This window comes from Camarhynchus parvulus, chromosome 1A (assembly GCF_901933205.1).
Source record: "Camarhynchus parvulus chromosome 1A, STF_HiC, whole genome shotgun sequence".
Lineage (NCBI taxonomy): Eukaryota > Metazoa > Chordata > Aves > Passeriformes > Thraupidae > Camarhynchus > Camarhynchus parvulus.
This window is the reverse complement of record NC_044586.1, coordinates 69,217,672-69,234,498: the sequence shown is the minus strand read 5'-3', so window position 1 is coordinate 69,234,498 and position 16,827 is coordinate 69,217,672. Positions and strand designations below refer to the sequence as shown.

At 46.0% G+C, this 16,827-nt stretch overlaps 1 protein-coding gene across 1 annotated transcript in view; it reads right to left on the bottom strand.

Annotated features, from left to right (window-relative positions):
- Window positions 1-16,827, bottom strand: part of NRF1 (nuclear respiratory factor 1) — a 61,322-nt gene that overhangs the window by 18,672 nt on the left and 25,823 nt on the right. The window contains 6 exon segments of the mRNA XM_030959969.1: window positions 4,384-4,508; window positions 8,185-8,342; window positions 11,748-11,849; window positions 14,778-14,900; window positions 14,903-14,974; window positions 15,649-15,807. Of these exon segments, the coding sequence (XP_030815829.1) occupies window positions 4,384-4,508; window positions 8,185-8,342; window positions 11,748-11,849; window positions 14,778-14,900; window positions 14,903-14,974; window positions 15,649-15,807 (739 nt within the window).

Here is a 16,827-nt window from a genome sequence, read left to right as displayed (position 1 = left end):
TAGAAATGTTTTTCTCATGTAAAAAAGCCAGCAGCTCCCAGCGGCTCCGTGCCGCACCTCCCCATCCTGAGGGATCCCAAAGCAAGGACAGGGATCCCAAACCCCTCCCCACATGGAAATCACCACCTGGAGCAGCAGCTGTATGTGGCACTGTCACCCCAAACCCCACTGAGGCTCCTTTACCCTGCACATGTTGGGGTCCTGCATGCTGAGATTTTAAAACTTTCTGTGCTGAAGGGCACAGAGCCACAGGAAAATACTGTATTTGACCTGAAGTCATGGAGAAAGCTTCCAAAATTGATTGACAACACTATGGGTCTGTAATAGTACAGACTTTGATTAGAATATCACAGCGTGGAAAAACTTAAGAGTTTAGGGTTCTAAAATATAACAATATACATGGGACAAGATAGAAGTTTTAGAGCAGTGACTAGTTGTTCTTCTTCACCTTCTTCTCCCTAAGTAGTATTTTGCAATTAGACAAAAAAGTCTGCATTGTGGACTTTGAGTGATTAGTTATTAAGTTAAAAGTAGAAATAATTCAGGTGTCATTTCTTAATTGGACAGTTTAGCCTTAAAAGACCTCGTATAAAAAGATAGTTGGCCATTTGGTAGCTTGTTAGTAGGATGCTGCAGAACTCGCCACTTGTAATATAAATAAGAAATAATAAACACCTGAATCTGAACACAAAATACCATCTCGAGAGCTTCAATGCCAGCCTTGAGAGAAGCAGGAAAAAGAAGCCAGAAGCCAACAGCACAGACGCCTCCTTCCTGGGCTTGTGAAAGCAGGGAGCCCTCTAATCCCCCTGCCCACGTCAGACCCTAATGCTGCTCACAGATCCTGGCTCAGCCCAGCCCTGAACACGGCCCCCTCTGCCTGTGTGGGGGGCAGGATTGGATTTTTGGGTGGAGAAGGGCAGGATTTGGGGTGGGCTCCTCTCAGTGCCACCCTCTGTGCTCTCAGGAGCATCTCCAGCAGCACAGGGAGGAGATCCAGCAGGAAAATCTGCTTTGGGGACAGCAAAAGAGCAGCCAAGGGGGACAAGCAGGATCCACTGGATCTCTGGCTGGGCCAAGCTCCGGTCTGTGAAATTAATTCCCTGGTTATGGCTGGATCCCACATCCTCCACAGCTTCTTCTTCCACCCCAACTCTTCCCACTGCTCCTCTTTCCATGCCCTGGTTTGGATGCCAGCAGGAGCTGGAGCGTTCCACTCCCCTCACCTCGCACAGCAGCCCCGGTCGGTGCTGCCGAGCCCAGGCTGGGCAGGGAGCTGCCCTGCCCCTCCGGGGGCACAGCCCTGCCCCTCCGGGGGCACAGCCCTGCAGGCACGGCCCCGCCCGCAGCCTCATCAATATTTCAGCGTCAGCCGGGAAGCCCTGGCAGCTCTCGGGGCCCCGCGATCAATGGCAAACAAAGGGCTGCGGGAGGAGGCTGCTCCAGCACGGCACCTCCCCAGCTCCTCTCGCTCCAAAAGCGGCTCCAGGGCACGGAGTTGTTCTCAGCAGAGCGTTTCCCAGCATTTTCAGGGCCCGGCGCTGCCACACTGCCCTCCTCTTGCTCTCCATATCCTTCTGTTCAATACCAACCACTTAGGAACAAAACCAGCTGAGGCTCCAAGCGTAGGGTCACCAGTTCCTGCATCCCCACTCGGAGCAGATGCTCCTGAGGAGCAGGAAAACCTTAATGCACTTAGCTGCTTTGACACTGCATGGGAGCAGGAGATCTTGTTTCCTTCAGCTGGGAATGGAACAGATCACAAGATTATCCACAGCCCTTTCGCAGTGCAGCCACGTTCCTGGGCTCCCTGCAAGATATCCAGCCCTAGAGTCCAACATTTCCAGGAATATTCAGAGGTCTCCTCTTTTTAGCCATCCTGGTTGTCTTGTATTGTTATAATTATTCAGATAATTCCAGAGAAGGGATGGGAAAAATGCCATAGTGAGAGAAAAAAACAAAAAAAAAAAAAAAAAAAAAGAGAGTAATTACACGAAATGGCTAAAATCAGGATGAAATACCTTGCCTGACCTCCAGACATTTTCACAGAAATCATGGAATGGTTTGGGTTGGAAGTGAATTAAAGATCATCTCGTTCCTGCCAAGGGGACACCTTCCACTATCCCAGGTTGTTCCAAACCTGTCCAACCTGACCTTGGACACTCCCAGGGATGGGGAGGTGTCCAACTATCTCCTCTGCTTTATCAATAAGATGGAGATAAATTTCTATGCTACCCTGGCAGATAGGTTTTTTTCCTCAGAAAAGTTCTGCAGAAGGGTCAGAGCATTCCCAGAGAGAAGCATTTATTGGGAATACCAGCAAATTAAGACCTTGCAAGCAACAGCGAGAAGGGGAAATTTGCTGATTAGGACCACTCTGGCTCTGGCAGTTTTCCCCAAATCACTCTCAATTCCACCTCCTCTGGACAGAAGGGCACAGAGTGGATTTTCTCTGCTGCATCCATCAAATGGTGTCCAGGAGGATGCTCCCACTCCCACCCCGGCTACGGAGATAAATCCTGCCAGCAGCAGATCCATCTGCTCTGCCTCCCCAGACAGAGGCAGCAGCAATGGACACCAGCATCTCCTCCATCCCTCAGGGAGATCTATTAGCTGGTTACGTAAGGAAGCAGCAGCATGGAGCTTCCAAGGACTCCAAAGCCCTTCCCCTTAATACCACCGGAGATTAGAGCAAATCGAAGGAGAGTGGAAAGCAGGCGAGGGGGCTGTGGGCGAGGTTGTGCTCACAGGAAAATGCTGCAGCCTCTCCTCTTAATGCACTCTAAATCCCATCTGATTTCCAACTCAGCTGCTAGGAAAAAAAAAAAAAAAAAAAGGAGAAAAAAAAGGGAAAAAAAAATAGCCCAGCCTGTATTGAAATGATGTCAACGGTGGGAGAGTGAGGTGGAGTGAGTCAGGGAGGGTGTGGAGAAGGGGAGTTTGAGGGGAAGCATCCAGAGGAATCCAGACTGTGAAAGCATTTTGGAAGCAGAGCAGAAGGAGCCAGGGGTGTGGATCTGCTTTTCCAAATCTGATTAGTTGCTGGTTTTGAGCATCCAGGGTCAGCTCCTGCCTCTGATAAACACACAGCACTTATCGCCCTCACGCCAGGCTGCCGGCACAATAAACACAATCCTGCTCTTCCCTCGGTGCCAGATGCATCCCCAGCTCCGGGGACAGGGATTTCCCTTCATTCCTGCTCCCTCTTCAGGCTGGCTGACTCCACAGCAAGGGAACCAAACCAGCCCCGAGTCAAATTCCTCTCCCCTCGTCTGCTGCAAACTGAGCACAGACGTTTCACGCGGAGCGCGCTCCCGGCTGGATGAGGATCCTGAAGGAAGGCAGCTCTCACCTGAGCAGGTTTCTGCTTTCATGCAAAGTGACAGTTCTGCCACCCAGCCACACGTGCTTGGCCCCTCTTTGACAATTCCTGTCCAAACAGCCCCACCTTTGAGGTGAGGTTTCTTTACAACTTCACTCCTTGTGCCCTTTTCCGGCTGATTTTGACACACCTCCTTCCACCTGACCCAAACAACCAGTGGGTTTCTTGCGTAGTTCCATAACAACCAGTCTGAGCTTGGAAATTATCCCAGAGTCAGGCTGGAAAAGACCTCTGGGATCACTGAATCCAACCTGTGACCCAACACCAAGGCATTCAGTGCCACATCCAGGTGTTCCTTAAACACCTCCAGGCTCAGGCAGAAGCACAGGACAACTGAAGGCAGTGGATGAGCCCCAACGAGGCACATTTTCATATTCCACTCATCTCTTGATGGGATTTTATAGATTTACAGTTTTATTTCTGGTTTGAAGATCTCCAAAAGTCACCAGACTTGGCAGAAGGCATAGAGCAGGTGAGAAATGCTACAGAGAATCCCTGGAATCAAGAGATCGACTGTGGTGGGAAGATGGAAAATGAAGCAGGAGGAAAACGACCTGAGGCTGACTCAGGAACAGCCACCAATCACAGAAAAAAAGCCTTGAGAAGGGCAGGAAATAAGTAATAAAATGTTGGTTTAAGAGTTCTGGAGATGAGTTTATTACGGCACCAACTAAATGTGTTAATTGATCAAGGCTGGTCCTTCCTGCGCTGGGCACAGACACACATCACCAAGCAGTTTTCCCAAAAAAAAACCCCTAAGGATGTAGAGCCAGCTGGCAGAGGAGGGAAAGATCAGAGCCACCAGCACCATGGGAGCAAAGAAGGAGTTAATGCTCCCATTCCACCCTGAGATTAAAACTCACAACTCGTCAGTGACCCCCTGAGCGAGGGAGGAGTATTTTACCACCCAAACCGCGCCATTTCAGTAAAAAGAGAAGAAAAGGCCGTTTTTAAGAGCCTAAATGAAAAATGCCAAACCAAACCCTTGGCAGAGGACTTACCATTGGCATCCTGGACTCCTGTGAGCGCTCCCACTGCTGCTGCAGTTTCCCCAGACAGGACAATCTGTCCCCCTCCCTGAAGGGTGGCCTCGGCCAGCGTGGCTACGGCGTGGGCAGCGGCTTCACTGCAGGGGGAGACAAGGGTCAGGAACAGCAGAGAAACAAATCAAATTAAATAAAACTCCATTTCAACCAGCAAACACACGCCAGGAGAGCAGCCCAGAGCGCAGGGATTCCTATCTGGCCTGGGGGAAGTGATGCACAGCAGGAAATCAGCACTGCAGGAGGAATGGATGGGAAGAAGCTGCCTCTGGTGGGTTTTTTCAGGTCTCTCAGAACAGCCCTGTGTTCTCCCTTTCTCCTGGGACTTGGATAAAACTTTGGGACAATTCCACGTGGCTCCTTCCTGCCTCTGCATTCAGGTATCAGACTTTGGCCCTGGCCCATCCTGGGGCTCTGCAGATCTCAGAGCTCTCCCTGGTTCTGCCCCTTCACCTCGCCCTGCTGCCATGAGCAGCATCACCAGCTCTGGCTTCAGCTCCTCCCCAGCCAAGTGGCCCAATAATTCTTTTTCATTGAGCATTATCTCCCAGCAGAGTGCTGTTAAATTTCTGCACGTGATGAAGAAATCCTTAAATTTCTTCATTTGATGAAGCCAGGCCCAAAAGCCCTGCAAAGGTTGCCCAAGGAGTTTCAGAACAGGGATGGAGTAAGGAAAAAAGGAGAAGGGACTCTCTTCACCAAGGCTGAGCTGCTGAGATTGAGAGCTAAAAGGGTCTAAAAGGACCTTAAACCCGTCCAGATCCATGGCAGGGACACCTTCCCTAACCCAGGTGAGCCCCACTCAGCCTTATTTGTGCCTTTGAAAGATTTCCTGCAGCTCACAGGGGATAAAACTGGCTCTTGAAATCCCCAAAGCAGCTGCAAAGTGCTTCAAGGTTGTTGGATTAAGCCTTTTTTTGACCCAGAGATGGGGTGGTTTTGTGGTGAGGCAATACAGATGTTTTAATTATATATATATCTAAATAATAATAATAATAATAATAATAATAATAATAATAATAATAATAATAATAATAAGGGTGGTTTCATGGGCGAGACAATACAGATGTTATAATCTATAGTAATAGATTATATTTTATATATTATTTTATATATATAAATGTATAGATGTATATATATGGGGTGGTTTTGTGGGTGAGACAATACAGATGTTATCATCTATAGTAATATATTATATTTTATATATATAGTTATATAGATGTATATATATGGGGTGGTTTTGTGGGTGAGACAATACAGATGTTATCATCTATAGTAATATATTATATTTTATATATTATTTTATATATATAATTATACAGATATATATATGGGGTGGTTTTGTGGGTGAGACAATACAGATGTTATCATCTATAGTAATATATTATATTTTATATATTATTTTATATATATAATTATACAGATATATATATGGGGTGGTTTCGTGGGTGAGACAATACAGATGTTATATCTATAGTAATATATTATATTTTTTATATTATTTTATATATATAATTATACAGATATATATATGTGGTTTTTTTTGGTGAACAATACAGTGTATATTAATAATATATTATATTTTTATTTATTTTTATATATATTATACAGATATATATACGGGGTAGTTTTGTGGGTGAGACAATACAGATGTTATAATTTACACTATTACAATCAGAAATGAACCATTTCTTAATTACAATATAAGTGTTTCTTAGCCTATCAGCTTTTACTACACCATACTGTAAATGCTTTAAAGCTAATCATCTAAAGTTACTTCTCATAGATCCTACTACAATACACTTTTCATAGTTATATTTTTCTAAAATACCTAGTCTTATTCACAAAAGCATCCTTTAAAACTTATTTTTAATTCCATTTCTCTCCTAACGACGTTTATCCTATTCCACAGCGTTTCTAACTCAACATTTCTTATCTCAAGCTTTACATACAAACACACCCTATATGTGAGCCCTCTCTAATCCCCTCTGAAACCCATCTACACTCTTTGCTTCCTGGAGCAAAGAGTTCCACATTTAATTAGAAGGAAAAATTGCATTATGGTGCTTCAAAAACTCCTGGCTGGGCAGCCCTATAGTCTGGTACTGTGAGAAACAGAAAATAAAACTTTTGCTTTTTTGTTTTCCTCATGGTTTCCCACATGTCCAGTGGGAAATCTCCTTCCCGCAGCCTGCTGTGGCATGGATCATTCCGGGGTTTGATCACTCTTTTCTGTCTGAGTGGTGAGCACTTCCCGCACTGTCCAAGGTGTGAATGAATGCACCATCAGTTATTCCTAATCCTGGCTTGCCCTTAATGCCTTTCCTGATAATTCCTAATATTCAACTTATTTTGACAATATCTGCTCAGCAGTGGCAAAACATTCCTGAAGGCAAATTTCCTACCAATTCCCACCTGAATTAGGCAAACAAAGAGGAGGAATTTCCTTTAACTCCCCCATGGATGCTCTCCCTCTTTCATTCTCTGCTTGACCAATTGACTCAAATATTTTCCAACTGTTTCCCCACATTTTTTCTTCTCTTCCCTCATTTCCTCCTTAGATGCCAAACACTTTTCTACTCCATGCACTCAGGGTGGATTTTCAGTTCTCAACAGCCCCTCTGTGTCTCAGAGCAGCTCTTAAAACACTTGTAGAGAACCAGAATATTTTCTTGCCTGGCTTCCCTCCTCCCCTTGGCACATCCTTCTCCTTCAGGAGCTCTGGGAAGGCATTTTCCCAGCAGGAAGGCCCAGGGCAGCTCAGCAAACCTGGCATCAGGTGTAACCCCATGCCCAGCCTTCCCACTTCTAGAAAAAAAAATCCATGCAGGGAAATCTGGAATCCTGGAAATGTGCAGGATAAAATCCTGCAAGTTGGATTTGGGGAGATGGGGCTTGTTCCTGTAACTCCGGTGTCCTGAAAAGATCATTTGGTTTTAAAAGGGAATTTTACAGGGAAATATTAGTAAAAAAAGCCTATTTGAGCAACCTCATGTAGCAGACAAGAAATATCTGAAGGACCCAAATCTGCATCATAAAGAGCAGAAACAGTTCTAGGTGTGTTAGGATTCAATCCCAACAGAGATTTGGGAACAAACTGGGATCCAAGTGATTCCTTCAGCAATTTCTGGATGGAACAAGGTCTTGGAGCTTTATTCCAGCTACCAGCAGTGTGGTCTGGTGCCCTGTCCCACCCCCTGTGGGCTGCCCAGCCCACAGCCTCTAACCAGGATCCTGGTTTGCTGGAAATTCTCAGTCCACACCTCAGCAGTGGGAAAGCTCCTTCACTGCTGTGTTGTGATTTCCTGTCCCTCAGGAATGGGCTGTGGGAAATGGGATAAATGGGAAACGGCCACAGCCATTTCCAGGTTTTAGGAACAGCAGGATGAGTTTAAGCAGCTCAGCAGAGCTGAGCAAAGATATTTCATCCTGCTGGGTGGACCTGTGGAGCTACACCTCAGATCTTGCTAACCTGAGTGCAGCCAAAAACCCTAATAACCACTGCAGCTCCTTCAGCTTCTACTCCAGAAAGACTGGAGGAAAAAAAAAAAACCCAAAACTAGTGGGCAGTGGAAAAAATTCTGATTCTGACCAGAGCAGGAATCAGGAGCTGTCCTGCACACACCACCCACCGCATGAATCCACTGAGGAAAAGCCTCTCTCAGGACTGAACAGAATGAACTCTGTCCCAACAGAAGGAAGAAACCCAGGCAGGAGATGCCAGGCTCAGGCTGAGGCAGCTGTGCCCTCTCCAGGTACCTGTTGAGTGCCATGGTGACAGTGGCTCCCTGCTGCATCTCCTGCGACGCCGCCACCGCCGCCTCGGCTAGCGATGCCACCGCCTGCGTGGCCTCCGAGGCCTGCGTCGTCTGGATGGTCATCTCCCCTCCCTGCAGCGTGGCCCAGTTCTGCTCCACCTGCAGGGAACACAGCACAGGCTGTGGGATCAGGAGAAGCCCCTCCAGGGGTGGCTGATTCCCAAAAGAAAAGGGGATTGGTTTTCACAGAGCCCTGCAGTGTCCGGCTCTGAGAGCGGGGAAAGGGAGGGAGGCTGGGATCCAGCTGAGGATGGGCTGGGCACTGCAGCCCTGCCTCAGCCATAAAGATCCAGAAAAGTCCTCAAAAAACCCAGAAATCACAGAATTCACAGAATCACCGGGTTGGGAGAGACCTTCAAGGCCATGGAGTCCAGCCCAGCCCCTGGCACCCAGTGCCACATCCAGGCTTGTTAAACACCCCCAGGGATGGGGACTGCACCCCCTCCCCGGGCAGCCATTGCAGAACTTTATCCCCCTTGCTGGAAAAGCTTTTTCCTGCTCTCCAGCCTGAATTTCCCTTGGCACAGCTCGAGGCTGTGTGCTCTGGTTGTGTCAGAGCTGCTGGAGAAAGAGCCCGAGCCCAGCTGGGCACAGGCACCTTTCAGGGGCTGCAGGGAGTGCTGGGGGCAGCCCTGAGTCTCCTTTTGTGCAGGCTGAGCACCCCCAGCTCCCTCAGGGGTTCCTCGCAGGGTTTGTGTTCCAAGCCCTTCCAAATCCCTCCTGTCCTGCCAAATCCCCAACAAAACAGGGCAGTGGGGTTGTTGTTGTACCTGGATCGCTGCCTGCCAGCCTGGGCTGTTCATTAATTAGCTGTGATTAATGGCCATCAATTAAAACACAAGTTCCACCTCACCATGAGGAAGAACTTCCTTCCATGGAGAGTGGCAGAGCTCTGGAACAGCTGCCCAGGGAAGCTGAGGAGTCTTTGTCTGGAGACATCCCAAAGCCACCTGGATATGTCCCTGTGTCACCGGCTCTGGGACACCCTGCCTTGGACTGGATGATCCCCAGAGGTCCCTTCCAGCTCCAGCTGCTCTGGAATTCTGTGTTTCTGCAGTGCTGGAGCTGCAGCACAGATCACAGCCCCCAGGGAAATGAGCTATGTTTTCCTCCCTGTTTCTATTTGCACTTTTTGTGGATCTGTCCACATTCCCATCCAGGATTTATCTGGACAGCACCTGTGACCTCAGATGGGATTGAGCCATATTGCTTGATAAAAGATGATGGTGGCTGGAAATGTTCATTTATCCCAGCTATTTAAAATTCCCTAACTCCAGACATTCCCATAGATAATTTCCATATTACCTAAAGTTCACCCAGCTGCTCATTTTCCCCCATATTTTCATGTGGAACTTCACAGCTGGTGAGATAATGATTATATGGCCTCAAAATCCACCAGGATGAGAACTCAAAACATACTTTGCACCAAAAAAGCAGAGGATCTGCTGACAAATCCTACTGGCTGCTTTGCAAGGCGGAGAGCTCCCTCCACCTCCCATCCCCATAAACATTTTAGGACACTCCCCAACTTCTGAGACACAAATAAAAATGCTGTAGGGGGTGAGGAAAAAAACACCTCAATTTGTTGGGATGGAGATGGTTAAAAAAATCCATGAAAGCAGAGGTGATCTGAGGCTCAAGGTAAAACTTTGCGTGAGGAAATTTTGCTGCCTTTGGGCAAAGGTCAATCCCAAAAAAAAGGATGGAGAGGGAGGGAGGGAGAACCTGAAATTGTGGGTGGGAAGGGAGATCCCAGTGATGCCCTACAAAGGTGCCCAAGGAGTTGCAGAACAGGGATGGGATAAGGAAAGAAGGAAAAGAAGCTGGGACTGTCTCCATCAAGGCGGAGCTGCTGAGATTCTACAGCTAGGAGGGCGTAAAAGGAAATGAAACCCATCCAGATCCAGGGCAGGGAGCCGCACTCAGCCTTATTCGTGCCTTTGAAAGAATCCCTGCAGCTCTCAGGGGATAAAACTGGCTCTTGAAAACCCCAGAGCAGCTGCAAAGCGCTTCAGCGTCACTCCAGGCTGGTCTGAGATGGGAACGGGGTTTGTGGCCAGCAAAGCTGTTCTGTGCTGCCACCTCTCGCCGTGACAGCCCAGCTGGGCACAGCGCGGGGACAGAAAGGGACACAAAGGGACCCACAGCCTCCTTTAAAGGTGCGGTTTGGAGCCAAAAGGGTATAAAAAAAAATTCTATAATTTTAGTGGAATGTTTCTTAAAACCAGAGAAAGAATTCTATTTTTTTAATGTATGATTTGATTGAAAAAAAAAAAAAAAGGGAAAAAAAATGTTTGCAAGGTTGAGCACTCAGATTTAGGCATGGAAATGCCAAAAAACCCCATATTTACCTATATTTATAAATATATAAATAAAATAGGTTTATATATGGGGTTTATATATAAACCCCATATATAAACCTATATTTATTATATAGAAATAAATAATCTATAGGAGGTGTTTATATAAAAAAAACCCCAAAATTCAGACCTAAGGCTTCCACGATAATGGTGAAATATTACATATATATATATATATATATAAAATATATATATATATAATTTATATTCTATTTATAATTTATATTTATAATGTCTTTCGTATTTTTTATACAGAAAGTGCTGAATTGTTATTTTGGCTCAGGATTCTGCAAACACAATTTTACATATATATACACATATATTATATATATAATTATACACATAACATTATATTTTATATATTTATATATAATATATTATATATTATATTTATGTTATGTTATAATGTTACATTATATGATATGATATGATATGATATGATATGATAAAATATAATATAATATAATATAATATAATATAATATAATATAATATATATCATATCATATCATATCATATTATATCATATTATATCATATCATATTATATTCTGTACTTGCAGAGCCCTGAGCGGAAATTATACTTATACACAATCATATATAATATTATATTATTATATTATATATATTATATATAATTATATAAAATATTATATATAATTTATATAGATATAATATTTTATAAACGATACATTATATATTTTCTGTGTTTGCAGAGTCCTGAGCTGAAATCATACATATACATAATTATATATATAATATATAATATATATAATATATATTATATATAATTGTATATATAAAATGTATCATTTTTATCTTCTGTATAAATATAAATAAGATATAGAATATAAAATATAAGATATAAAATATAAGATATAAAATATAAGATATAAAATATCAAATATAAAATATCAAATATCAAATATCAAATATAAAATATAAAATATCAAATATCAAATATAAATAAAAATAATCGTGTTTGCAGAGTCCTGAGCCACAACAGCATTTCATCCCTTTCCGTATCAAACTGCAGCATCCTGTTGTGTTGTGTTCCAGCCCTTGTGTGTCAGGCTGGTGTTTGCTGTGCACCCAGAGATGTTTCTGGAAGCCCGGGCAGGTGTCCCAGGAGGAGCAGGCTCTCACCTCTCCGTCAGCCACCGCAGAGTAATTGACCTGTGCCACGGTGACCGTGGTGGGCAGCTCGGAGGCGTCGGCCAGCGTGGCCACCGTGGCACCCGTGCCAACCTGTGGGGGACAAAACAACGCATCTGTTAGTGCAGGGAGTGCCCACAGCTCTCAGGAAAACGGGTCTCACACGCTGTCACACTAAAACAATAAAGGAATTTACTCTGAGAGTGGTGAAGGGAGGTTGTGGATGTCCCACCCCTAGAAGTGTCCAAGGCCAGGCCGGACAGGGCTTGGAGCAGCCTGGTGTCACAGACACATTTTCTGAAAAATCCTTTCTTTAAGATTTTTTTCTCTTGAGAGGCTGAGAAGCCTCAAGAACAAAATGTAAGCAATGGTTATCTGCTGCTGTGGGATGCAACAGGTGCATCTGTGATTGGTCTCATGTGGTTGTTTCTAATTAATGGCCAATCACAGTCAGCTGGCTCGGACTCTCTGTCCGAGACACAAGCCTTTGTTATCATTCCTTCTTTTTCTATTCTTAGCTAGCCTTCTGATGAAATCCTTTCTTCTATTCTTTTAGTGTCGTTTTAATATAATATAGATCATAAAATAATAAATCAAGCCTTCTGAAACACGGAGTCAGATCTCATCTCTTCCCTCTTCCTAAACCCCGTGTGAACACGGTCACAGCCTGGGATGGTGGAAGGTGTCCCTGCCCATGGCAGTGACAGGATCCTTAAGGGCCATTCCCACCCCCTCAAATTCCATGATTCTGTGACTATTTGTAATTGCAGAGCTCACAGAAAACACGGAGCTGTCCCCAAGGGGGAGGGAATCCCAAGCTGGGGCCACACAAACCCATGGAACCAAGTCATTAATCCAGACTGGAGCCAAGTTTTGCGCATCCCTTGCGCTGTCCCTGTGTCCATGAAGGCCCCAGCAGTTTCCCAGCCTCAGGAAGAGCAGCTGTGGAGTCAACTCCCTTCTCCCACCCACCCTGCACTGGCTCACAATTCCCTGCACACCCTCCTTGCTCCCCATTCCCTGGGTCTCATCTCCAGGCACCCTGGCAAACAGGAGCCCCTCCTCAGTACCCCTTTGGAAACGATCTTTTCCCCATTTAACAGCTGGGAAAGGACAAAGGCAGGGAGATGGGCAGCTTTGTCTCTGAGGAGAATGAAATATAAATGCCAGGAAGTTGAGGGGATCTCAGGTGTCCAGCACCTGAAAGAACACCAGTCAAAGGGAGATTGTATGGACAGGTGAGCAAAGAGAACCAGCCTGGCAAGTCTGCTGGGCCTTGGTGGGGAACAGAAAACTCTGACAGCCACTGAAAAGCTTCATTTGGGAAAAAACCCTACTCATACACCCATTTTTATCTGCATTATGTCTGAGACTTCACTAAAACTGTGATGCTCAAAAGGGACAAAGTGCTGGGCCTGGTTAGGAACCACCACCAGTGGTGATGTGGAGGCACGGGGAAACTGCGATTCAATTCTCACCCCCACAAGGAGTTTGTGGGAAGTTTCAAGAGAAAAGCGAATTTTTTTGACTTCCTGAACTGCCAGAATCTGCCTTCCCACACAGGGAGCACAGGGAAAACTGCAGCAGCAGCACTGAGCTAAGAACAGTGCAGAGGGAATCCTTATTCCATGAGGACAGATATGTCACATGAAGACCTGGGGCACAGAAATACCTGATCTAGATATAGACATATATAATATATATTTTAGATATATATATAAAATATATATTTTTTCTATATATAACATATATATATATATATGCATTTGGTGTTTGTAATAAATACAATACACTTCAAGTGTCAGATGAAGACCTGGGGCACAGAAATACCTGATCTAGATATATATTTTATATATATATATATAATATGTATTTTATATTGAGATATATATATGTATTTGGTGTTTGTAATAAATATAATACACTTCAGGTGTCAGGTGAAGATTTGGGGCACAGATATACCTGATCTATATATAGATATGTATTTATAAATATATAGATATAGATAGAGATAGAGATAAATAGATATAGATATAGATAGATATATCATATATATAATATCTATAATCTTTATATTTATATGTATATTTAATACCTGAAATGCAGCTGATTAAACTACATTTCATACCATTAAAGGAAGGCAGTTCCACCACCTCTCCTCCCATCGCCACCACAGGTGTTGTGTGGTGGCACCAGGGACTGGGTTTATTCTAAGCAGGTTCACTAAATTCGGGTCAAACCCCTGAATTTTTGTGACCACATCACAGAAATCCTTGACCTGGACACCAAGGGGTTGGGAAGAGAGAGAATGAGGATGGATCTTTGTTGTGGGGTGATAAGATGTGATAGAGAGAAAATTCCTGAAGGACAAGTTCAGCTCCTGAGCTTCCTTAAACCACCTCCTGGTGTTGGAGCCCAGGAAATTCCTCTGGCTGCCAAGGGGGCTCAGAGACCCTGGTACAGAGCCCAAGACAACTGTGCCTTTGGTCTTGACCGATGGAAAAAAATTACCAACCTTACATGAGAATTTACAAGCCACAAAAGTCTAAGTGGAATGATAGGGAATTTATCACAGGGTGAAAATTAGATTTTTGAGGTTTTTAGAATGGGGGCTCCGGGTCCCAAGATGGAGGAATTTGGGCATGCCTTGTCCTTTTTCCTTCTTCTTGGCCTCCATCTTCTGGGTGATGTTGGCACTTTTGGATTGGTTTAGAGTAGAAGCTCAGTGTCTAACACAGGTGATAGGTATTGGGAAGTTATGGTAAATAATGTAGTTTTTTGTATAAAAAGATAACACTACCCAGGGCAGGCAGAGTGCCTCTGGACAGGCCTCAGCAGGCCAGAGAGAGAATTTTATAGATAAGAAATAATAAAAAACATTCAGAACGAGAACTGCAGACTTCTGACTCCTTCTTTGACCACCAGGCTGGGAAAAGAGACTTTCTAACCTATCTCGGGGTCGCTCAGCAGCTAAACCCTGAGAGTGGTGCTGGAGATGGAGAAGCCAGGGGCTGCTCTCACCTGGATGAGGGACACGGTGCCGTCGGGGTTGCTGAAGGTTTGCACCACGGTCTGGGAGGGCACCAGGTGGGCGATGCTGTGCGTGGTCGTGGTCTGCGGCGTCTGCTGGTCCTCGAAGGCGTATCGAGCAGGTCCTCGCGCCCGTGCTGCTTGTAGCAGTTCTTGACGATGGTGCGCAGGGCCTGGGTCCAGGACACCTTCCAGCAGCAGGGACAGGGCACAGTCAGGCCAGGGAGGGTTCTGAGCCAGCTCAGCGCTGGGGTTTGCACTGTGTCCTCACTGGGCTTTGCCGGGCGGTTTGTAATGATTGGCAAACGAACACCACCAATATTTAATCTCCCTCTGCTCATCCCCTCCTTCCCCCAAGGAATCACCCTGGAGAGCCTCCTGATCCAGTGAAGATGTCCCTGCTCAGTGCAGGGGCTGGATGAGAACACCTTTAAAAGGGCCCTTGCAACCCAAACCATTCTGTGACTCTGAGCAGAAAACCACGGTGATTTGGGAAAGCACCCAAATGCTGCCACAGCACCATTTCCAACCTCCCCACCCAGCCAGCCCTGAACCAGCCTGCACAGGTCCTGCTGCCTCCCCACCACGGTGGCTTCCTTTGATTATCTCTGTGACAGGTTGGCAGAAACTTTACTTTTTCGCCCAGTTCTCTCATTTTCCCTGGCTCCACTGCACACCCACGACTCCATCCTTCAAGCACAAAGCTCCCTGCTGCTCTGAAGAGGCCAGCATCCCTTCCCTCCTCCAGGAGCCCATGACACAGACCCTTTCTCCTGTCCCTCAGGGGAAAAACCACCCCCAAAACCCAGGGGTTTTTGGCATTGTCTCCAATGCCATTGGAGGCAGACAGGGAGACACTCACCCGCTGCTTCTGCTCCTCCGTGCGGACGTCGCTGCGGACGTTGGCCCACGGGATGTCCTCGGGCCACCAGATGGGCTTGCAGCTCTCCTTGCCCCAGCCTGGCTTCCCACGACCCGTGGAATACTTCAGCATCTCGGGGATGAAGGCTCTCAGCTGTGCCTGGAACAAACAAAAGGTTGAGAGGTGTTTAGGAATTCACATCCCGCGTGGTTTTGAGGGGCGTTGCACAGAATTATTTGGGCTCAACTTCCATCCTGTTGGAGCCATCAACTGGAAGAGGCCTGAAAGCCCAAGGAAGGTGGACAATACTTTGCCATCTTCTCCCAGGACTCAGCTTGGCAGCAGGTGGAAGGGAAGAAACAAAATTCAACCGGCAAATAGAAAATTACAGCGCCAAGGCACAGCCATTGTATTGACACTTCACAACTGAAACACTACAGGAAGGGAATGAGCCAACCTGAAATGGGAAAAAAAAAAAAAAAATCACAATAACCTATTAAAAACCCCATAATCAATGTCCCTACAGAGGCAGGAGCTCAGGCATGAGCTGATGTATCATTTACAGAGATGCTGTGAGGGGATGGAGCTTCAGTGAGTGCTGAAATGTGGAAACCACGATCTCACACTTCTCCAGCCCTGTCCTGCCCAAATAAATAAAAAACTCACACAGGGTTTTGTGACAAGATTGGTTTTGTACCAGGGACTCCCTGAAGCACCAGGAAAAGGCTGGTTCAGCTGCAGAGCAGAGCAGGAAGGGGAGAGCTCTCCTTTTATCAGAGGAAACCACATTTAAAGTTTAAAAACTGCATTTCGGAGCAGCTCCCGGCATCACTTCAGAGCTTTTAGAGTAAATGATTTCATAGACCATGGAGTCATTTTGGTTGGAAAAGGCATTGAAGTTCCCCAGCACTGCCAAGGCCAACACTGTCCCATGTCCCCAAGTGCCACATCCACATGGATTTTAAATCACTCCAGGGATGGGCACTCCAAAGCTCCCTGGGCAGCTGTGCCAGGGCTGCACGGCCCTTTCCAGGGAGGAATTGTCCCAAAATCCCCCCTGAGGCTCCCCTGGCCCAGCCTGAGGCCATTCCCTCTGCTCCTGTCCCTGTTCCCCGGCTGTGCCCTCCTGGCAGGGACTTGTGCAGAGCCACAAGGGCCCCTGAGCCTCCTTTGCTCCAG